The sequence below is a fragment of the Antedon bifida genome, chromosome 3 (genome assembly GCF_963402885.1).
Source record: "Antedon bifida chromosome 3, ecAntBifi1.1, whole genome shotgun sequence".
Lineage (NCBI taxonomy): Eukaryota > Metazoa > Echinodermata > Crinoidea > Comatulida > Antedonidae > Antedon > Antedon bifida.
This window is the reverse complement of record NC_136228.1, coordinates 5,843,387-5,865,764: the sequence shown is the minus strand read 5'-3', so window position 1 is coordinate 5,865,764 and position 22,378 is coordinate 5,843,387. Positions and strand designations below refer to the sequence as shown.

At 33.9% G+C, this 22,378-nt stretch overlaps 5 protein-coding genes across 7 annotated transcripts; 3 read left to right on the top strand and 2 right to left on the bottom strand.

The window, feature by feature from the left end:
- Positions 1 to 892: 892 nt before the first annotated feature.
- LOC144836967 (uncharacterized) lies at positions 893 to 6,304 on the top strand. Its single transcript, XM_078691924.1, has 6 exons — positions 893 to 991; positions 2,088 to 2,369; positions 2,698 to 2,839; positions 3,354 to 3,739; positions 4,024 to 4,165; positions 4,758 to 6,304. The coding sequence occupies exons 2-6, from the start codon at positions 2,089 to 2,091 to the stop codon at positions 4,773 to 4,775; spliced, it is 969 nt and encodes a 322-aa protein (XP_078548050.1). The 5' UTR covers positions 893 to 991; position 2,088; the 3' UTR covers positions 4,776 to 6,304.
- Positions 6,305 to 6,696: 392 nt separating this feature from the next.
- On the top strand, positions 6,697 to 11,943 carry LOC144837091 (protein spinster homolog 1-like). Its single transcript, XM_078692087.1, has 10 exons — positions 6,697 to 6,824; positions 7,182 to 7,318; positions 7,627 to 7,742; positions 8,470 to 8,745; positions 9,003 to 9,153; positions 9,460 to 9,682; positions 9,967 to 10,160; positions 10,605 to 10,689; positions 10,879 to 11,077; positions 11,454 to 11,943. The coding sequence occupies exons 2-10, from the start codon at positions 7,208 to 7,210 to the stop codon at positions 11,560 to 11,562; spliced, it is 1,464 nt and encodes a 487-aa protein (XP_078548213.1). The 5' UTR covers positions 6,697 to 6,824; positions 7,182 to 7,207; the 3' UTR covers positions 11,563 to 11,943.
- A 54-nt stretch (positions 11,944 to 11,997) lies between these two features.
- LOC144837096 (surfeit locus protein 1-like) lies at positions 11,998 to 15,190 on the bottom strand. The gene is made up of 8 exons (XM_078692097.1): positions 15,035 to 15,190; positions 14,545 to 14,750; positions 14,057 to 14,248; positions 13,421 to 13,541; positions 13,116 to 13,230; positions 12,920 to 13,001; positions 12,651 to 12,741; positions 11,998 to 12,320 (listed from the first exon to the last, which is right to left on the bottom strand). The coding sequence occupies exons 1-7, from the start codon at positions 15,074 to 15,076 to the stop codon at positions 12,657 to 12,659; spliced, it is 843 nt and encodes a 280-aa protein (XP_078548223.1). The 5' UTR covers positions 15,077 to 15,190; the 3' UTR covers positions 11,998 to 12,320; positions 12,651 to 12,656.
- Positions 15,191 to 15,494: 304 nt separating this feature from the next.
- LOC144837101 (prefoldin subunit 6-like) lies at positions 15,495 to 18,033 on the top strand. Its single transcript, XM_078692101.1, has 4 exons — positions 15,495 to 15,690; positions 16,209 to 16,279; positions 16,710 to 16,834; positions 16,936 to 18,033. Exons 1-4 carry the CDS (start codon positions 15,612 to 15,614, stop codon positions 17,054 to 17,056), a joined length of 396 nt encoding a protein of 131 aa, XP_078548227.1. The 5' UTR covers positions 15,495 to 15,611; the 3' UTR covers positions 17,057 to 18,033.
- A 517-nt stretch (positions 18,034 to 18,550) lies between these two features.
- Positions 18,551 to 21,555, bottom strand: LOC144837093 (palmitoyltransferase ZDHHC12-B-like). 3 transcript variants are annotated; one of them, XM_078692089.1, is made up of 6 exons: positions 21,497 to 21,555; positions 20,915 to 21,078; positions 20,662 to 20,795; positions 20,267 to 20,404; positions 19,826 to 19,992; positions 18,551 to 19,435 (listed from the first exon to the last, which is right to left on the bottom strand). In XM_078692089.1, the coding sequence occupies exons 2-6, from the start codon at positions 21,057 to 21,059 to the stop codon at positions 19,117 to 19,119; spliced, it is 903 nt and encodes a 300-aa protein (XP_078548215.1). In that variant the 5' UTR covers positions 21,060 to 21,078; positions 21,497 to 21,555; the 3' UTR covers positions 18,551 to 19,116. The 3 variants fall into 3 exon arrangements, with proteins under 3 accessions (XP_078548215.1, XP_078548217.1, XP_078548218.1); XM_078692091.1 differs by lacking the exon at positions 21,497 to 21,555 and adding an exon at positions 21,389 to 21,407; XM_078692092.1 differs by lacking the exon at positions 21,497 to 21,555 and having other exon boundaries at positions 18,551 to 19,068; positions 19,113 to 19,435; positions 20,915 to 21,094.
- Positions 21,556 to 22,378: the final 823 nt, after the last annotated feature.

Below are 22,378 nucleotides of genomic sequence, written 5' to 3'. Positions count from 1 at the left end.
GAAACTACTATGTTTCGAGCTCAAGTATTATACGTATGAAACGCCATGTGTGCCAACATATTTATCTTTTCAAAAGTATTAAACGAAAATGCAGTCTATAACCTAGACTAAAACAGACCAGGCAACATTCAGAAACAAGCACAATTCAATTTTAAAAGAACAATGGTTAAGAATATGGTAGTTTTTTTTATGGTGTCATGTATAAGGAAACAAGAACAGCTGTGAGATTTTTTTGTAAGTACACATAACATGGTCTAACGTTAAACCAAGCGATATCGTTGATAAGTTTTTCAGCAACAGTTCTAATAATTTTAATATAAATGTCATTGTTTTATAAATTAAATTATTTATATTTTAGTCAAATAATGTATTCAAACTTATGATTCATTAATAAAGTGATATTTAGTGATAAAATGTGTATACTTACATGTAGAAGCATGTTCTATTTCAGTTACCAAAAATAAAGTAATTTTCATCCTCAATCAAATTGATGTATACTGGTTATTTCAGTGGCGCTCTAATTAACAACATCATCAACCAATCTCAATACTAAGGTGTGCGTTCACATTAAAAGAGAAGATGACATAATTGATAGTGGCATGTGATTTACTCATAGCATCTTTTTATTGTTTTGAGGAAAACAAATATGAATCTTGCAGAGAATTTCCAAATCAAAAAAAGAACAAAATATACAAAATGTCACATATTATGCAATTTAAAATACAGATAGTGCATGTTAGTCGGGATCATGTCATATGTATGTTTATAGCGATAGAGATCAATTTCTAAAACCAAAGTTTTCTTTGCTAAAACTTTTATTTCATGAGTTGAAACTCAAAATCTCAATCATTCATTAGATGATGAGCGCCCTCTATGATTCTACCACAATCAACAAAAAACACATGCGGAAGTGTAGAGTGCGGTACTTTATTTTGGTTTGTCAGGGTGCGGTAATTTAAGTTCATGTGCTGGGCCTAGAAAATTAAATCATGTAAGTTAAACCTAAAAAGATATCAATTGCCGATAATTAAAAAGTAATTGTCGAAAACAGAACTGGTAAAACTAATGAATAAGTGAACTACTAGTAGGCCTATGATAATAAAACCATGCTGCTTGCATGGAGCAAAACTAGGCCTAGGCCTAGTCACTGTAAAATTAGTGCTGTGTCGAGTCATGACAAGAGCCAAGAGATCCTTCAGGTGGCCGTGAATTTGCGAAGTAGGCTATATTTTAACCTCTAGTAGGCTGTGATGTTATATTATAAGGTCCATGTTGTTCCAATCATTTAATATTCAAAGATATTAAAATTGTTATAATGAATCTTCATATCATCTATGAATGATTTTAATATCTATTTTTCAAATTGTAGAAATTATTATATTTATTAAAGACCCCTTCCCTGCAATTTTGGACGTTTTTTGGAAAATAATACATATACTGTATATCACTTTAAACCATGTCATTCCTTGTCTTAAATGTACGTTTTATGGTAAATTATGATAAAAAGTGAGAAACAATGCACTACCTAAGTAGCTCGCGGCGATCGATCTCTCGTGGACGGTCTTAGGCCTAGCCTAGCTAGGCTTAGTTTTGTAGGCCTAGCTGGTAAACATCGGTAATGTACGAACATCGTACGCTAGCTATATACCTAGCCTGACGTTGTATAGTTGCTGCATTAATTGTCTTTCTATTTTTGCCAGACTCCGTTGATACAAATCGGGGAAAACCCGGTATTTTCGCTGAAAAGTTGTTTGTTTTGGCCTCACGATCGATCGAAAAGTGGGCGAAATACAGGTGAAAAACAAAAATATCAATCCGCGCGCAATGCATTTTGGGATTTATAGCGGGCCGCTATAATTATTAGAATCGACTTATTTTTCACATTTTTAACCGTTTAAAGACGAAAAAAGGTATCGCAATAGGACCATATAGTATTATTTTTACATTAAATATAGTTTGTGATCTTAAATTAGATCTAAAAAACATAGGGAAGGGGGCTTTAAGATAGAGTATACTATACCTATTTATTTGTGTGCTCTATTTATATTAAATTAATTAAATCAGAATCAATTCAATTCATTTTTCAGAATGAGTACTGCTGTAGAAATTCAAGATACAGAAGCATTTCAGTCTGCATTGTCATCCGTAAGATCTGACCAAGCGGAACTCGCTCGGCAAAGCTGGGCTCTGATTGGCCATGTAGATAAAAATCCAAATGTGATTAGTCTCGTTGACACTGATAATAGCTCCCAGGCTCAAATCAGTGATTTCGTTTCAAAGTTGTCTGACGACCTTGTTCTGTATGGACTCTTGCGCCACTCAGTGACCGTTGATATGACGGTAGCTGTCAAATTTATCTATGTCCATTGGTAAGTAAAAGTTCTGCCTCAACCTCAAATTTCTCTTTTTATTTGAGGAATCTATATAATAATGACACATTTCACTTGATTACATGTATCTTTATATAATAATAATTTATTTGGAAGCTACACGAACTGTGGCACACTTCTTGAATGAAGGTGCATCCAGAGTAAGTAAAATAAAAGGTAAAGAAAAAAACAATTTAATAGGCCTATTTACAAGGAAACTTGAACTAAATTATGTACAAAATGTAAACAAATATATATATATATAATTTCTCATTTGCACACAACCAAGAAAAATGATTGACTATATTATCGTGATTTTTTTTCACAGGATTGGATCAAAAGTTCCGGCTTCTAAAAAGGGTCGTTTTGGTGTTGTCCATGGAAGTGTAAGAGCTCAAATTGGTGATGCTCATCTAACCATTGAAACAAGTAGTCTTGATGATCTTAACTTGGAATTAATAACTAAACAGGTACATAGAGTTATTACGACTAGAGGGGGAGATAGAGTACTTATACCTCTATGTTATACACACATATCTAATTAACATATTATCATATACTGCTAAATGCTGTACTAATAATTCATCTACTGTAATTTAAAGATATATTGTCTCCCAGAAAATTTTTTTTTATTTTAATGTTTATGTTGAATTATTTTTTTTCTACGGAAGTGATTAACTTGAAAAAACTACGAAATGGCCTATTCAAAGTCTTTTTTTATTAATCTTTGTTTTTCATGTTTTTGGGGGACAATACATCTTTATTGGTTTTTATGGTTTCGTTTCCTTTTATATATTACGGTCAAAGTAATAATTTATTTTATTCTAATCATTATTATTGATCCAGATATAACCAAACTCTGGGGTATAAATCCATTCGACATTCAATAAATTATTAACAAATAATTTTAAAACATATTGGGAGATAATATTTATTCATAAAAAGGAGATTTTAAAAAGAATACATATTCATTTTGCTTGTCAGTTAGAGGAAAGCAGTGGCGTCTACAATAAAGTTTTGGAAAATGAAAAACATGGATTACCAGAAAGGGGTTTCACACAGCATCAGGTGAAAGACACAAAGAAAACCGTACAAGCAATCGCTGTGCCAACCGGCCCAGGTGTGAATGCAAATGAAGATTTAATGACAGCTGTAAAAAATCTGCATAGTGATGATAATCCAACAACGTGGGTGGCCGCAGGATTTGACAATGGAGACGTTAAAAAACCGCTTGTTCTGTTGTCGGAAGGAACCGGAGATAGTGATGAGATTAAAAATATTTTAGAAGATGACAAAGTTATTTATATTCTTTATAGGAAAACTGACGTTGTACATGAAGTGTCAACCGTTAAGTTTATCTTCATTGCTTGGTAAGTTAGAACATAGCTGTATCAGAAAAGTTTGAATAACTTTTGCTGTACATGTCGAGGGTATACCATAATACAGTCAACTCTCCCAATACTGGACACCTTTGGGCTAGCCAAATATGTCTGGTTTTTCGGAATGTGGTTTTTTACGGTAAAAAGGAATTTGGGAACTTTTGGACCCCAAAAAAAGTCTGGTATTGGAAGAGTTGACTAGCTGATGTCAAATATTGATATCTAAAAGAATAGATTGAGAGATCAATACCAAATTATATATTTATTTTTTGTAGGGTTGGAGATAACGTAAAACCCACGATGAAAGGAAAAGTGTCGACCAAGAAGTCAGCAGTGGAAAAACTGTTTGTGCCACACCACATTTCAATGTTCATGTCAAGTATGTCCGAGTTATCAGAACACAGTATTGAGCGTGCAGTGAGTATTCAATTATTAATTAAAAGCTCTGTCTACACTATCAAACTAGTTTGACAAAAAAAGTGTGATGTGCCCAAATATGGTGGTGATATGCCTAAATATGGTAGGGATATGACATAATCATGTCCATATATGGGCACATGACATTTTTTTGATAGTGTAGACAGAGCTTAAGATTAAGCAATAACGTGTTAGTGTTACCATCAATATTTTGACCTTTGACCTGATATATTGCTTTATTTGAAGCTAGATATTGATCTAATTTCTTTTCACAAACTAAAACTTTTTATCCCCAAATTTATTTTGTATAAAATAAGTTTTTCTTTTACCTGATTGTGTAATCCTGGATAAATGTGTTGTTAAATAAAAAAAAATAATCATACAAAAATAAATATTTAATGTATTGAATAAATAAATATGAAATTACCTTGAATAAACTGTATAGTATAAAGTGTATAGTTTTTATTCATAATTCAATATGAATTATTCATATTAGCACTTCACTTATTTAAATTAGTGTAATTAGAGCATTGGATATTGTATATTTTAGTGTCATAATATTTTACTATGTGATATTTATTTCTGTTTTCAGATGAGTAACAGTGGGTGAAGTTCCGCCATTGACTTCACGGTTATAAACATCCCGTCAATCATATTTGCAGACCTCATGTTGGCGCCTTTTGTTTTGCCAAAGAGCTGATTAAAATAATATTCAAAAATTAATTCAAAATTAATATAGTAATTAATACATTTGCTAGGGAAAAAGAGAAAGTATTATTGCAAGAGCAGAATGGAAGCACCAGGCCAGCATCGGAAGCTTTATGGCACCAGTGGCCATATTCATTGGTCCAAGGCTAAGGAAACGGAATTAAAGAAATTCCTTATCTGCAGTAAAACACCAGTTAAAGCCTGTTTTCCTGTCGACGTTATTCGACGATATCGTGGTTGATCGTTAACAGTTCAACGACGATCGTTTGAAAACGATCAAGTTGAAATTATAATGATAGCGAGTACCTTTTCCTGTAAATCGTTAACATTTCAATGATTAAGTAGAAGATTGCCGATTATTGTTAACGATATCATCGAATAACGTCGACAGGAAAACAGGCTTAAGTGAATTTTGCCGCAGCCCAACAGCAGTGGGCTTGCAACACCAGATGTTCTCTAACGTTTAACAGTGTATTGTATAACCACAAATAATATGGGTGATGGAGATATTACAGGGGGATATTACAGGGAGATATTACAGGGAGATATTACAGGGAAATATTACAGGGAGATATTACAGGGAAATATTACAGGGAGATATTATAAGGAAATATTACAGGGGGATATTACAAGGAAATATTACAGGGGGATATTACAAGGAAATATTACAGGGAGATATTAAATGGAAATATGTTTCAGATTAAAAACACATACTTATAGGTGAAAGGTGTTGTTAAAAATTATGATAGTAGTGTCAATATAACTAATAATATACTGTAAGCAAACCTTATATAGACTTATGCTTTACAGTTTTGACTGACGTTTTCTACACTAAATAATTTATGATTTTTATGAACTTTTGTAGTTTTTTTTACACTATTTAAAACACAATAGAAGTGTATTATATATTATGTATTATTTCTGTTGATGTTGTCTTATAGAAATATATTTACTTTATTAAGATAATATAGAAATACAGTACTCTGTTATCTTAGAACAAATATCTAGTTTCCTATTCAGATCGAACGTATACTATATGTTTTAGTTGGAGGAGGGGGAGAGGAGAGTATGATGTTATGATCCACTTCTGGGAGGCGGAGTGCACTCTTATGTTAGTGCAGTTGCAATGGGTACTGCTTTATTGACTAAAGCTTGGTAAATTGGCCAATCGCAAGCAATGGATTATCTGAATTGCTGTTTGTCATTGGTCAACTAGCTTGCTTGCGTTGCATCATTTCGTGGCATTCTAGTGGGAACCAATTATTAGTGTTGGTGTCCAACCAGGATCAAAGGGGAAAGGAACTAAAAAAGAAGTTCATAATACACATTGTTCATGTATGCTTGCATGCTAAGCTGACAAACTTAATCTTAAGAAGAAGTATTACATGATGATATTTAAACATGTTGAAATAATAAAAATGGAATAATTAATATTTTATAAGTCTAGTTTATCTGATTATATCCAAGATGGAAAATTAGTTGATAATTCTAAATTAATTAATTTTTTTTTTTATTTTACAAAATAAGTGTCATATATAATAAATGTAATTTTTGAAGAAAAGAGATAATTAAAAACTTATCATTTATTAAAATAAAAATATAGCAAAATAAAATTAATGAATACATAAATAATGTAAATATAGAAATATGTAAAACTTCTAATTTTGAGCTAATTATGCTTTGACCACAAAATGCAAATTTAGCGAAATTTCCTCCATGCACAGAACATCCGACCAATCAAAAAGCAGCATTGATTTTATTATCTGTGTTGAAAGAAAATACGCGGCGAAGCGCGACGAAAGAACTTACATAACATAGAGCCACACAACAATACACATAATCACATGATGAGCTAAAGCAGAGAACCTAAAGTCTTTTCCTGGTGATATAGGCTAGGCCAGTCCTATATAAGTTGTTTGATTTAGCGAATATAGATTTCTTTTTACTACAGGTAAGTTCTGTTACTAAATAAAAATACCTGTAGTATATTCTTGCCGCATGACTAAAGCTAGGCTAGGCCGCATGATAACAATTAGTAGATTAGATCTCTGCTGCTGATATAATAGGCCACTTTGGACAAGTGGACCTGTACAAAGTTCTCTGCTCAATCAGGGGTAGCCTAACTGATATAAAAGCAGACCACGGGGTTGGTTCATTATTGTAGTTATTTATATTTTAGGTAATGCTTTATTCATTGAAATAAACAAATAATTTATTTTAAACATTCATACTTATTAGGATCTTGCAGTAGTTCTAAGTTCACTTTTTTGTCTTAACAAACAGAAGTTTAATTTTTATAATTTTACAGAAGTTGGCACAGTTAACGTTTCAAATATGATGGCTGCTGGAAAAGACCGAAAGGAATTATTTTATTCTTTTTACGTACTGCTGCTCTTGTTACTGGCGTACCTCTTGAACCAACTTGACCGCTATACTCTTGCCATTGTAAGTTATACAGAATAAATGGACATTTGCAATAATAGGCGCACCCCCTCCCCACCTCCAATTAATTTTAAAGGGAGGGTACGGGGGGACCCATATTCAAAGAATCTAGCAACCATGATATAGGCCTATAATGAATTATGACTTATTGAGATTTAAATGTCATTCATATTTTACTCATTATTTTTTGCTGTGTCATGCTACTTTGGTCCCATATGTTGAATTTATGAGCATTAGGCCTACCAGCTTAGTAGAGATGTTGATACTTGGAATTAATTAGGATTCACTTGCATAAATATGTTTATTTCTAGGTGACAAAACATATGGCCCAAGATATTCATTATGGCGACCAAGGGTGTATTTCAACCGTTAACAAAACGGTTGAAGATAACGCACATGTTAACTGCACTGATGTTAAACAACAGTAGTAAGTCTATTGGTCATGTCGAATATCTTTTATGTGCAATGAGACAAAAGCAGTCATTACAATGGCAGTAGACCCCCTATTGGGAAACCTTCAAGACCTTTTTAAATGGTTGTCTTTGGTTAGCCTATTTCCTGCTCAGAGTCTAGATAATTTAATAATCAACAAACACTCAAAGCGCTCTGATCTTTATGAAATAACGCTATATATATTTTAATAGGGTGTCCTCTGAATAGGAATTGACCATAGTGTTATGACATATACTTTCCCTTGTGCCGTGTTTCATGGTAAAGTGTATAGGAAAATGTAAAGTATAGGGGTTTACCTTGAATAGAGGTGTCCCTTGAATAAGGGTGTACCCTGAATAGAGGTGTACCCTTGAAGAAGGGTGTCCCCTGAATAGCGGTGTACCCTTGAAGAGGGGTGTCCCCTGAATAGAGGTGTACCCTTGAAGAGGGGTGTCCCCTGAATAGAGGTGTACCCTTGAAGAGGGGTGTCCCCTGAATAGAGGTGTACCCTTGAAGAGGGGTGTCCCCTGAATAGAGGTGTCCTCTGAATAGTGGTGTCCCTTGAATATTAGTGTCCCTTGAATAGTAGTGTCCCTTGAATAGTAGTGTCCCTTAAATAAAGGGTTTCCCTTGAACAGGATATATACTGTATAACCACAATGCAGTGAGTAAGTGGATCTCACAAAAGACAAAAAATATAATTTCTTGATTGTACATTTCAGTTGTGATAATACCACGGTAACATACAACAACGAAACATTACATTCCTGCAAGTGGGACTACACCGGCAATGGATTACAGTACCAACTGCTGGCTGGTCCTGTCTTTATTGTGTTCTATACATTTTCTGGTATTTTTCTTGGGTATGCAGCTGACCGAACGAATCGTAAGAATCTACTGGCAGGCTGCATCATCTTATGGAGCGCAACTACTGTAGTAACTGGGTTTTCTAAGGAATACTGGCATTTGGTGATTTTAAGGCTTATTTTGGGAGCAGCGTAAGTTAATTACTAATAAGAAAGAAAGAACAAAAAAATTATACATTTCTTCTAAAACTCTGTCTACACTTTCAAACTTTATGTGACAAAAAAATATTATGTGCCAATATACGGATATGATCATATCACTACATTATTTGATCATATCACTACCATATTTGGGCACATCACACTTTTTGTGTCAAATTTGTTTGATAGTGTAGACAGAGAGCTTAAGCGAAGTGCTGTTTATGTTTTGATTGTTTTCTGTATTACAGTGAAGCAGGTTGTACGCCATTCGCTGCTAGTATCATAACAGACTACTTTGCTGAGGACATGAGAGGCTTTGCTATAGGCATCTACAACTGGGGTATTTACATGGGCTACAGTATGTCTTATGCCGTTGGCAACTTCATCACAGATGCACTTGTGAGTATCGTAATGAAAATAATTTACAGTAGATTCAAAAAGCTTTGTCTACACTAATTTGACAAAAATAGTGTGATGTGCCCAAATATGGTAGTGATGTGCACGAATATGGCACTAATATGACGATCATCATGTCCATACATGGGCACATCACATTTTTTTGTCACATAAAGTTTGATAGTGTAGACAAGGCTTTAGTATAAATATGTCCCTATATGACAAACTTGTTTATACAGTACTATACTGCATTGCATATTGTAACACTGAGCGAGTGATTAATAATATGTTATGTTTTACATGTTATAGGGATGGCAATGGGCGTTCTATATTGCAGGCATGCCTGGAATTTTGCTCGGAATCATCATTTTTTTGACTTTAAAAGAACCAGAAAGAAAGAAGAATAAATCCGAAGTCCAAGAGCATGGTTTAATACAACAGACAACGTCGGAGAAGCTGGTCAGCATGTGGAAACCGTTCCTGAAGCCTGCCCTCATTATGATTTGTATCGCAGGCTCTATTAGAAATGGCGGTAAGTATTTGTAATTCTTATGAGCTTCAGAAGATTTACATTCACAACATATTCGTCATTCTCCAGTGATCCACAGTTAGCCTTGTCTACACTATCAAACTTTATGTGATGTGTGATGTGACTACCATATTTAGTCATATCACTACCACATTTGGGCACAACATACACTTTCATATGTTAGCTGTATGACACCATTATGTTATATTATTCTGATAATTACTGAGTGATGTTGATATCCTGCCAGCCGGCGACATTCTCTAACTATAGATTTCATCTTATTTAAGCTGGGTATGTGTGGGGCTATAACACACAGCTGTTCTTCAACACCTACTACCCTGACATCAACACTGGTAATTGGTTTTCTTGGATCCCATTGGTTGGTGGTAGCCTAGGAGTTGCCTTTGGAGGCTTTATTTCTGATCGATTTGTGAAACGACGAGGACCTAGTGCCAGAGTGTTGATATTGATTGCCAGCTTAGTAAGTATTCCATTGCACTGCATAAGATCAAAGACTGTTACTATTGCACTACATAACATCAAAGACTGTTACTATTGCACTGCATAACATCAAAGACTGTTACTATTGCACTGCATAACATAAAAGACTGTTACTATTGCACTGCATAACACTAAAGAATGTTACTATTGCACTACATAACATAAAAGACTGTTACTATTGCACTGCATAACACTAAAGAATGTTACTATTGCACTACATAACACTAAAGAATGTTACTATTGCACTACATAACACAAAAGACAAGCCAACTATGCATGCCTCCAAACCCGTCTGAGAATTTAGCAAGCAAAGAAATTTGACATAATTTCTGCAGCCTGAAAGTGTACAGGATTTGTTTTAGTAACATATATTTAGTGTTTATCAAAGTTACTAACCTATATTTCTTTTTTTTTAAATCAACAGTTGATAGCTGCTCCATTTGCTATTGGTACTTTGTACTTAAAACCACCTCTGGCCTTTATTAGTCAAATACCATGCTATATATTTGGTAAGAATACTTTTTTATATAAAAGGAAGCCTTCGTTTTTGTTGGTACCTACAGTAAACTGAAAGCTTAACCAAGATTTTGAAAGATGAGTTGGGGAGGGAGTATCAAACTAGTGTCTGTAAATTTGATATTATTTGACAGATTAAAGCATTCACCATTTTATTAATTTTTAAAATTTTATTTGTGAAGGTGAAATGTGGGTTGGCGTGACCTTAGCCGTGGTCGTTGAACTTGTACCATCAAGTAACCGCGCTTCTGCCGTTGCCGTCTATTTGTTTATCATCAGCAATATTGGTGGTAACATGCCTTTACTTGTGCCTCCACTAAAAGACGCAACAAATTTCCGCTTTGCCTTGTTGCTCCTCTACCCAGGATGCTACGTGGCCGGGTAAGTTTTCCTTTTTAAATTAAAGATTAGTATTATAGATATGTACAGTAGCTTAGAATGAATGTACATTTACTAAGGTAGCTTACTATTACAAATGTCCCGATAACTAAAGCTTTGTCTACACTATCAAACTTTATGTGATAAAAAAAGTGTGGTGTGCCCATATATGGACATGATGATGTCATATCACTACGATATTTGGGCATATCACTACCATATTTTGGGCACATCACACTTTTTTTATCACATAAAGTTTGAAAGTGTAGACAGAGCTTAACACAAGTTTTTTCAGCAAACCATTCATATGTCTGAATTTATTTCATTTTTAATTTTGTTAAAAATGTTATGTAAATAATATGCTTCATATCGATTGTAGAGCTCTGCTATTCCTTGCAAGTCTGCCATTGGTCATGAGAGAAGTAAAAAAGGCTGCTACAGGAGAGAAAACACCATTACTCTCAACTGAAGATCTAACTGAAGAATGATACTGTAACTCTGGACATGGAGGCTACAACGGATCATTATAAATGAACTACACATAGATGATGGTGTAACCATAGTTCAGTTTTTTTCTGCAGTGCAATGTAATCAGCAGTGGTGAGATTTTGCACTCGGAGGGAAAAATTAAATCAACATTATTTTCGCTAGAAAGCTATAAAGTAAATTGTATTTGTTATGTTTCAATAACCGGCTAGTTTAGTTAATCATTACTTAAATTGATTTTGAGTTTATTTATAATTTATTTATCAAACTGCACAACACAATCAATCAAGCTTTTTTTATTTCGATTCCTCTCTAGTTTTAAACTAGCCCAATGTAATTATTGTAGATTCAATTGACAGCATCAGGCTCACTTAAAATGTTTATATCTGGACAATTCAGGCTAAAGTACAGTGTAAAGATAACTAGCCCAGTGGTCCATATGTGATCATTAAGAATATTGGTAATACAGTATTATTAGCCCTTAATGAGACACTCAAGTGTCCCCTGAATAGGGGTGACTGTCTCAAAGAGTTGTTCAGCTACTCTTAATATAAATTAATTTTTGTTAAAATATTGTTATAGTACTTATTTGTTTGATAATAATCAAAACTAGATTATAATTTCTTTATAAATAAATTTTGTATAAATTGTACTTAAATAATAAACTAACATATGTCTGTATGTTTACATTCTGTGGCTGTCTAAGGGAATCTATTTGTTTCCAAGATTCTTCAATGGTATGTTGAATTTGTTCAGGTGCCTATAAAAAATACAAAACAAACTGTACGCTGAAATATTGATTTAGCATATTTGCTTTATAGACCGACAACATTGTTTACAGGAATAACAAGTGAATCACAAATTAAATTGTACTTTTATTTTCACAGATACATACAATAAATATGTATTACTGAGAACACAGCTGCACAGCAATATACAGTATAATTATATTCTATTTAAACTATTTACATTTTTAGTAGTTTTTTCTTCTACATAGTTCCATTTAGCAGTTGTGATAACATTAATTATATTATTTAATGATACATTTTGTATTTGTTTTCTTTTTAAAGATATATAATTAATAACTAACCTGTATTTACGGTGTTTTCATAGATAGAACTTTTCTTTTTTTGAAAATACCATAATACCACAGTAATAACGTTGCAATTGAGAGGCTGTACCTGTATGCAAGAATAAAACGTTAATAGTAACGAGAAGGTATTCCCATACTCTTTAGGAGCTGGCATAAACTTTAAATTTCTCCCTTTTCCGTGATATTATTTATAAATTCAAAACCATTAATAAAGCATAATATACATTTGAGTAAGTTTTGAAAACATTGACTTAAAATAAACTTACCAAGTTATTATGTAATTCAAATGTTCATTTCTTAATGTGACCCGCGTTTGCCCCCCTATAGGTCCTCCTGGAATACTGCTGTCTGAAAAGAAGAAAGTTTTAAAACTTAAATCCAGGACATCTTTAGAATCCACTTATGTACGTTTGTACAGTACAGTAAATTTGTATAAGTATATATATAACTTTGGTTACCAACCTAAATCGTTGTCGATTAGTATTGGGCTAGCTTCAGAATATACTGCCATCGCTTGATGATCACGGAAATGCCAACGATTATTTTTTACGTCATTATCTGGTAAAAACGGTGCTCTCTGTCGAAATGAGGAGTTAGAAATAATATGACGAATGCAGGAATAAATAGCTTTTGTTTTCATTTTGAACTTTGTTGTATACAAATATTTTTCTATTTTTTAAAATAATAGTTTGATCCATGTTACGTTATTAGTTATGGTATAAATTTTATGAATAAATTTGTGAGGTGGTACAATTTCCAAAACCCACCTTTTCACTAGACCTAACAATCCCTACAATTGTAACCTCATCCGCTATCTGTCCGCCAATTCTTGTCTCTGGTTTTATTCGATTTCTTGGGACCCATCCACGATTTACTAAAATAGTTGTACTATATCAAAAGGAAATTATAAATTGTAACGAAACTTGTTTTATTATTGAAAACAAATTTGACTAGAACCCCTATTAAGCAGTAGAACCCCAATGATAGGGTTTTACTGAAATTGTAAAAGAACACAGATCTCAGAACTTTTTTTTTTAATTTCATACGCATCCAAGAATGAGTAACTCGCCAATTACAGGATGGATAAACTATTTAATAATTTATTGTGCTTATAAACTAAGTCTCATTTGAGGCTTAGGGAGTGGAGTTGAAAGAGTCGTGAGTTACAACCCTGGCACTAGGTCAGGATTGAATCCTGGATCTTGGGATTGGAAGGCAAGCATGTTAACCACCAAGCTATAGTTCCACTTTGTCTTTTTAAAGCCAGGCTTTGGGAGTGGAGTTGAAAGAGTCGGGAGTTACACCCGGGGAATAGGTCAGGATTGAATCCTGGATCTTGGGATTGGAAGGCAAGCATGTTCACCACCAAGCTATAGCTCCACTTTTTCTTTTTAAAGACATACCCTAGTTCTGTGCAGTGAAATGGTGTAATGACTTGAGCACCAGATTCACCCTGACTTGAGAACAGACTTCCTCCTTGGTTCTCCACCTTGTTCGTTACAAGATGTCTTGGCATCAACAGCATCTCTTTGCTGTGCTCAAATCTTCCCTTCACACTCACTCTGCAATACTCCAACTCTGCTAGTTTATCTTGGCTGCAAATTGCAACCAAAATTTGGATTTAAAAATAATTAGGGTGCAACAATTTCTAATTTAAAACCCATAACATTTATACAATGATAAACAGCTAGACATTTTACATAATGAAAATAATAAATAATATCTGTCACTTAATTTAAAAAAAAACCCCAAATACTGCAGAATTTGACAATGGCACCCCTTTCAGTATAGACACCTCTCCCAGTATATATTAGGCACCCATCGAACCACCACATCCCCTACCCCAGCCACGCTATCCCCAACACTCCCAGAATAATATATAACTATTTACTCTAAACATAGTGGTACTGGAAAAGCTGTGGTTTTATTATGCAATTCTTCTATCAGGTTTAACTTCCATTTTCTTCGTTTCACTTGCCATGTTCCCAGACAGAATGTAATGACTGGTATACTAAGCAACAAGTTGCCATAAGGCGATGGTTCTTCACTTTTCCGTCCATTTGAGGAATATCGGCAAATAGTGCTTGTTTTTTTTGCCTGCAAAAAGAATTAGTTTTATCAACGCTAAAGACTTATGATCACAAATTTTATTATGATTACAAATTTAGTCATAATTTATAAAAGGTTTTTAATTTAGATAAATGTTTTTTAGTTTTAGATTAAAGCAGAGACAGAAAATAGCTTAGAGCATGAAGGACAGTACTATCTGAGAGGATGTGTTATTTATGCACATCTAGCGTTTCATATCTTGTTTAAACATTTCCATATTCTCAATGAAATGAATTTTCGCGACATGACCAAACACATAAATGGCATTTAACCTGCATAAATATTCGCCGTAAAGAACACTTTAGAAGCTCCATACTGTATAGTTGTCAAACCTGTCTCTAGCTTAATAAAAAAAACAACTTAAATATCAAGTTTTTAGTGCATAAGGGGTAGAAGACTGATCAGCGGATCTCAGCAGATCCGCGACTGGCAATCAAACATCCCGCTCGAGTAAAAAAATGTGTTTATCTCGAGCGAATCAGCTTCTCCTATGAAAAGCAAACATCGTCAATGTCAAATGTTGAATAAATAAAGCAATAATACAGTTAGTAGATTGTGTAATGCCATTTCTTTTCCATGTATTCTTAGAATGTAATAATATATATATTTTTACCGAATAAAATAAAATGGTAGGCCAAGTTAGCTCATCGAAGGTTAACGGGTTACGAAATGCATGTATTGCGTGTCATAGTTTATGACTTTTATTAAATCAAAACTCGCACCCAACCAACTCGGTCACGCGTTCAACCGGCAAGAAGGCAGGCAGAGGCTGCCGGTCCCGGCCAGCCAGAATCAAACCATTTGAAAACAGAACACGTGAGAACCAGGCTAGGCTAAACCTAAGACAAAATGGGATCGGAAAAGGAACAACAAGCTATTCAGAAGAAAATGCAAGAGGAAGTGAATAAATTGAGAGCTGTGCAATCAGGTAAATATGCAGTAGAGCCTAAAAGTTCAAATTTCAGGCCAGAAAAAGTGTTTCTTCCTCACAAGCAAATAGACTAGGATGGTAGGGGCGTAAAACGATCGATGCGGTTATCTAGCCTTTCATTCAGGACTAGCCTAGGCCTACTTCTACTAGGCCTAGTCTAGGTAAGTACTAGTTAGGCCCAACAGCCTAGGCCTACGTAGATTATAGGCCCAGCCTAATTAATGTTGATAAATATCTTATGATTAAATAATAAAAATCTAAAAGAGAAATAAAAAAAAAGAAGAAGAAGAAGACAGCAGAAAGCAATTAAACTAGAGGGGGAAAAAGAGACACATGAACAAACAAACATGATGACATGTGAAGGAAGAGTAATAGGTCATGTTTTTTAGTTTGCGGTGATGAATGTACTGTAAGTGATTTTGAATGCAGATCTCAAAGCGTAGATTGATATTGACTTTATTTGTATCTACAAATAAATTTTGTTTAAATGACATTGTGATAATCTTTTTATTTAGAATTCCAAACAGCAGCAACAGCACGGCAACAGCTTGATGCTCAGTTAAGTGAAAACACCATCGTTAAAGATGTAAGACTAAATCTTAAGTTAAACTTTATTATAATAATTACAAAACCTCATAACTAACTAGTCAATCCATAGTAGGGGAAGAATTCAATTTCATAAAATTCACTGTGGTTATATGTATATCTCTATGGTTTGTCGGATGTTAGGTCCAGGTAGTGACGACCAGCAATGCAATAAGTCCTTGGTTTCATAAAGCTTTTTTTTTTTTAACCATATTTAATGAGGTTGATCCATCCAGCAATTGCTGATCATTAGGGATTCACAAGACAAACATATACACAAGATGCTCTGCATAAACAAAGTATTATTACAAGTCTTTGGGAGTGGAGTTGTAATTTTGTCCTTAGAAAAAATTCTGACATGTGACGTGACTTGAACCCAGTAATAATATGTACACAGTGTTAATGTTGAAAATTTTTCCTTTGTTTTTTAGGAGCTAGATTTACTGGAAGCAGATTGTAAAGTTTACAAAATGTTAGGTCCTGTTTTAGTGCCTCAAGATCTTGTGGAAGCTAAACAAACCGTTTCCAAAAGAATAGAATACATTGGAGCTGAATTGTAAGTATAAAATGCCATTTAACCTGTACTCATTTTCTTTGCAAACTACTAACATAATTTCTCTTAAATTAAGTTGCATTTGATTGGGTTTTCCCCCTCAGAAAACGTCAACAGACACTAATAGAGAGTATTGACAAAAAACAAGATGGCCACCGAGAAAAACTGTCCAAATTGCAACAAGATTTTCAAAAGATGGCTGTGGGAAAACCTGGCAAATCTTAAATGTATGAACAGAACAAACTAAAGCGCTACCAATGTCACATGACGTCATCTAGAATTTTCGACCAACATTGTTGAGTTTCTTTATTTAACAACCTTTTGTGTAATTAATAATAATATTTATTTCCACAAATAATAAAGCAAAATACAGAGTAGCATAATACTGTAAATATACAACTGATAATGAACATAAATAATAATGCAAGAAAAGAAGTTGGTAAGTGGAAAAGGGACACATTCATGTGTGTGGAACTGAAATAGTTAGTACACATTTTTTTCATGGATTGCAAAAGAGGAAAATGTTTATACAGCAGTTACTAACTGTACAACTTTTAATTGTTCAAGAAAAGCACTCACTGATCGTTGTATGCAATGGACAATTCTATGGATGTGAGGTAAATGGGGTTTGTCAATGTTTCTTTGCACTCATCCCAATTTACTTTTATGTGCAACAGACAAGCATTTTAAGGCCGTTTCCGCAGCCAAAAATTAACAGATAATTATCACATTCAAATAAAACGTTTGACCCAAAGGAAAAATTGTTGCATTGTGATTGAGCGATTTGTGTTACGGTAATGGTCGATCATGCACACCTGATTTAAAAAAAAAATTATCTGTTATTTTTTTTATGTCTGCTGAAACATGGCCTAACTAAAATTAAAATAAATAAGGGACAATGTCAAAATTGCCTTCTGCAATACATTTTCTACTCTTTAACCGATATATTCACTTATTGAGTAAGTTTTTTTATTAGTAACCACACAGAGTATAATTATTGCAAAGATACACCTACATTGATACTAAAATCGTACATTGCCACTAAAATCGTACATTGCCATAAAAAAATGTAGCTATGGTGTACTTTTACCTACAGTAGAATAACTTGACATGATCCCTGTGTGATTAAATGTATTTCAATTATTGGTTGTAAAATAAAAACAATTGAGAGCCAGTTGTCTTCCTCTTAATTGGCACACTAATTACCATTTCCATTAGACTCAATTTTTCTCCCGTTTTTTAATTTTTCATTCTTGTGTAGCTGCTGTCGCAACACCATGTGGTGCGTTGTTACGGAATTCATTATGCCTCATTTGTTTTAATCATTTCTAGTGAGAGGACAAATACTGTACAATCAAATACACAAAAGATGTTTTGTCCCCCAAAAACATGAAAAATGAAGATTAATAAAATAGGTAATTTTGCAGTTTTAATAAAGTTATTTAATTCTGTAAAAAAAAATGATTTCACTTATAAAAAGATACTGTTAATTTTAACCAAAAACCATTGTCTGACAGAAAGTATTTTTTTCAGGTAAATAATTTTTCACTATTTACGTGACATTAAAATGGCATATTCAAAAAAAATATTGAATCAAATATTTTTTAAGTGGGACAATATATCTTTAAAGGCTAGATAAATGGGATTCCTGATAAATGGTGGCTACGATTTGTATTGTCTTTATCTAATAATTAAAAACAAAGTACAAACACACACAAGTGAATTAATTATACAATTTAATAAACAGAAAATATTGCATATACAGTACTGTTAGTACTCTAGAGAATAAATTACAAGCAGAATTGTTACAGAATTAAATAATTTGCCATATTTGGAATGAAAAACACTGGTAATGTAAAATGATAGTTTATTCTTTTTTTTGCCTAATTTAATCAAAGATGTAATTCATACGCTTTTAAATGCAATATTACTTTAACACTTTTATTTGGTTATCAATACAGAATTAAATGCTTTATAACTAGTCATAGTTTAGTTACTCTATCATGAGGTTAGGAGTGTAAATACAGTATTACCATCCATACTACCACACGGCATCAACATATGCTGAGCACATCTGATTAAGTTGAGTTTGTACTCCCATTCATTTCTAGCTGGCAACAATGAAATTAACTACAGTACTTAACAGTGGCGATTTCAGGTTTGTAAAAGAGTGCTGAACCTAATTTCCAATCATTTGTATTGCAATTTTCAACGTTTAGGGGCCCTCCCTGCCAACACCCCTCCCACCACAACCAAGGATCTTCCTTTGTTAGTTTTAACATTGTTTAAACTTTTTGTAGTTCATAATGTCTTCCTAAAGCAAGCTCCCAAGGTTTATAAGCACACGAACACAAGAACTTGAGGCAGTTTCTTATATAACCCTCGTCAAACGGGTTCACGTCCTCGCCGATGTTCTTTAAATACGTTATCCTATGACGTGCCATAAATTCCCATGTAGTTTGGTTAGTAAACATCATGAACGTGTGACAGCAGAACAGACTGCCCACAACGAACCCAGAAAATAAAAGTACTAAAAATGCAATGAGAATTATGGCGTTCATTTTCAACCAATTGTCAGGCGTCGTTTCGGTTCTAAAGCCACTCCTGTAAAAAAAGAAAATTAAGGTTTTTTTAGAATTTTACTAAGGAGAAAGTTCTGTAAGTACACTGTATTATACATAAATTGGTTTTTATTTAACAATTAGTTAAGGGCAACCAGCATATTGCCATTGCGTCAGTCACCCATTGTTTCTTACTTTGTACAGTATATTGTATAATAATTATAGCATATTATAGCTGCCAGACCAAACACTGCAAGGCTGTAGTGAGAGGTTAAAAACAGACAAGGCAAAGATGCTTTAAATATAATTATTAATATAAAATACGGGAAATTGGGGTGGGTGATGACGGGGCGAGCACCTCGTCTGCCTCATGCTGGTTATGGCCCGAGAGGTCCACCACCTTGGGTTACAAAACAAGAACAGCAGGCTTTACCAAGTTAGTTTAATGGCCCATAAAACCAGTAGCATCTCACAGAGAAGAAATAACCAGAAGTACTTATGGTTTCGTTCCCCAACACAGTTTTCTAGCCATGGACAGTGATGATCGAATTTGCGTACACATCGACCGCACTCTGAGCAGTGCTTTGAACGTACTGGTTGCTGAAAACAAACAAAGTTTATTGAATCAGTGGCTGACTCCCCATATTTGGAATTATGCCTCCACAGCATATTCGTGCGAGGCATCCACTCTCCTTAAGTTCAAACAACTTCTCAAATAAAACTTGTTCATATTGTTTGAAACTGAGATGCCAGTTATTCTTATTTGTAATACGCCTTCACATTTTTTGATAAGGCGCAATATAAATTGTGTATGTATGCATAAAGTACTCAACAGTAATGAAAAGTGATTATCTTTTATCAAAATATTAATTACTTCTACACAGCAGGAGTCGCACTTCCTGCGACGTAGCTTTCCGAGCATCATGGCCGCTTCGGATTCTATGTTACGGTCTTCGTCTTCCTCAGAATCATCAGATGATGAACTCAAGCTGACGGTAAACGTGGCTTTTCTCTGAAAAAGATAAATGTAGAATTCATGTAATTTGCTCCAAAAAAGCTACATAATATCAATCAGGCATATGGTTTTATTAATGAAAATTTTTGGAGATAATTTGTCTTGTCTTTTATTAATGCTGTATACATTTCATCATTATTGTATTCTTGAACTGCGACCTTGAATTTCCTGTGAAGGATGGAATAAATTTTATCTGTATCTGTAACGTGAATAAATTGATTGTGATTTTGGAAAAAAAACACCAATAAATTTACCCTTTCTTTACCCTTTGGTACATATCCTGGATCCATGAGGCTAGCAGCAAAATACAGTGATCCAGACACTGTAACCAATGCAGTAAATGCAGAAATTAGGAAAATGTTTCGGTCATTGATTGCATTCTTCAATTCTAGCAAAAAGACATGGAAAATAAAATAAATTATTTTGCTGTGTACTAAACAATGTGATACATTTAATATTTTGTTTTTTTAAAGTTTCAAATTGAATAAAATAATTGTCAGATTGTACCTGTATCCATGAAAATGAGGACACAGATGATAGAAACGGTAAGTGCCAAGTGAAAGACACGAATAAAAATGCCAGAAATCACGCTCATCTCAAGTTTGAAGTACTTTGTAAGCAACTGACTGCTGTTCATTGTTGTAACAATCATAGATTACTGCAGTAATTGCCTAAAAATGGTGAAAAATAATAATTTTAAATGTTTTAAATATATTAATTGCCGCTAAATGATTAATTAGTTTAAGGCATAGTTCCTAGGCTATCTATTTATATGGTTATCTACAAATCAGGGAAAAGAAAAGTATGTGTAGGCCTAGTAGGCCTATATATACTAGGAGGGAAAGGGCAGCAGACGCACGGCGGCCAGAGTGGTCTAGACTACCCTCTCTAAGTCTAACAGGGCCTCCTCCTCTAGGCCTAGCCTAGTTAGTAGTAAAGTAGGTACCTAGTAGGCTAATTGTTGGCATTTATTAGGCCTACTATATAGCCTACAAGATAATAAAAACTTAGCGAAAAATATACACAGTGTAAATGTGTTGATAATAATGAAAATAAACGCAAAAACTAGGCTAGGATCGGAACACATACCAACTTGGCGTTAAACGCTTTTCATCATCAGTAATTTCGAGGTACATTTATAACGTAATTTTGGACGACTTGGAGGTTCTATACCTTTATGTCGCGCCATTTGTGCCTTTTGTTTTTTAAATTGTTATCCTTGAATAAACGGTAATATTAATGCAAGTAGTTTTATCATACGTATGAAGCGTGTAGGTATACATCTACACAATTTAGGATTATTAAACAAAAATTTTATCGGAAATTTTCATAATAAACATGCTTATGGTAGTATCACTGTGTGGTCTTTAAAATGTGTGGCTAGCTAGGGAGTCATTAAATTATTGCCGACTGGGCGTAACACATTATTCTGTTCTATGATTGGTCAGAAGTTCTAAAATATTGCATACTGCTGGTACGCGTCTATTAAAGATGTAATAGGGAGGTTTCGCAACCTTACGAATACGATAACGAAAACGGATACGTCATACATTTGTGAAACTTTTGAGCTGATCCCCATTTCATATTCGTAAAGCGTATTCGTGTTGACGAATATCACCAGTCATATTCGTAACTACAAAACGAGTATAGTTTTTGATATATTTTGCACATTTTGCATTTGAATCAGGAATGATTCATGATTATAATATAATTATAGATTTATTGAAAGTAATTTACTAAAGTAATTTACTAAAATGCCAGTCAATTTTGATAAATAGCAGTATTTAAAGTCCTCACTCGCTTTGATATTACGCTAGGCCTAGGCAGCCAAGCACCAAGCAACACGTACCACCTGCGCTTCGCTCAAATTTACCGCAGTCATATTTTGGACGCGCCTCGATATTTCGTTGCCATGCGAAACAGATTTTTTTATGGCTTACGAAAACGAATACGTGCGCGTGACGTATCCGT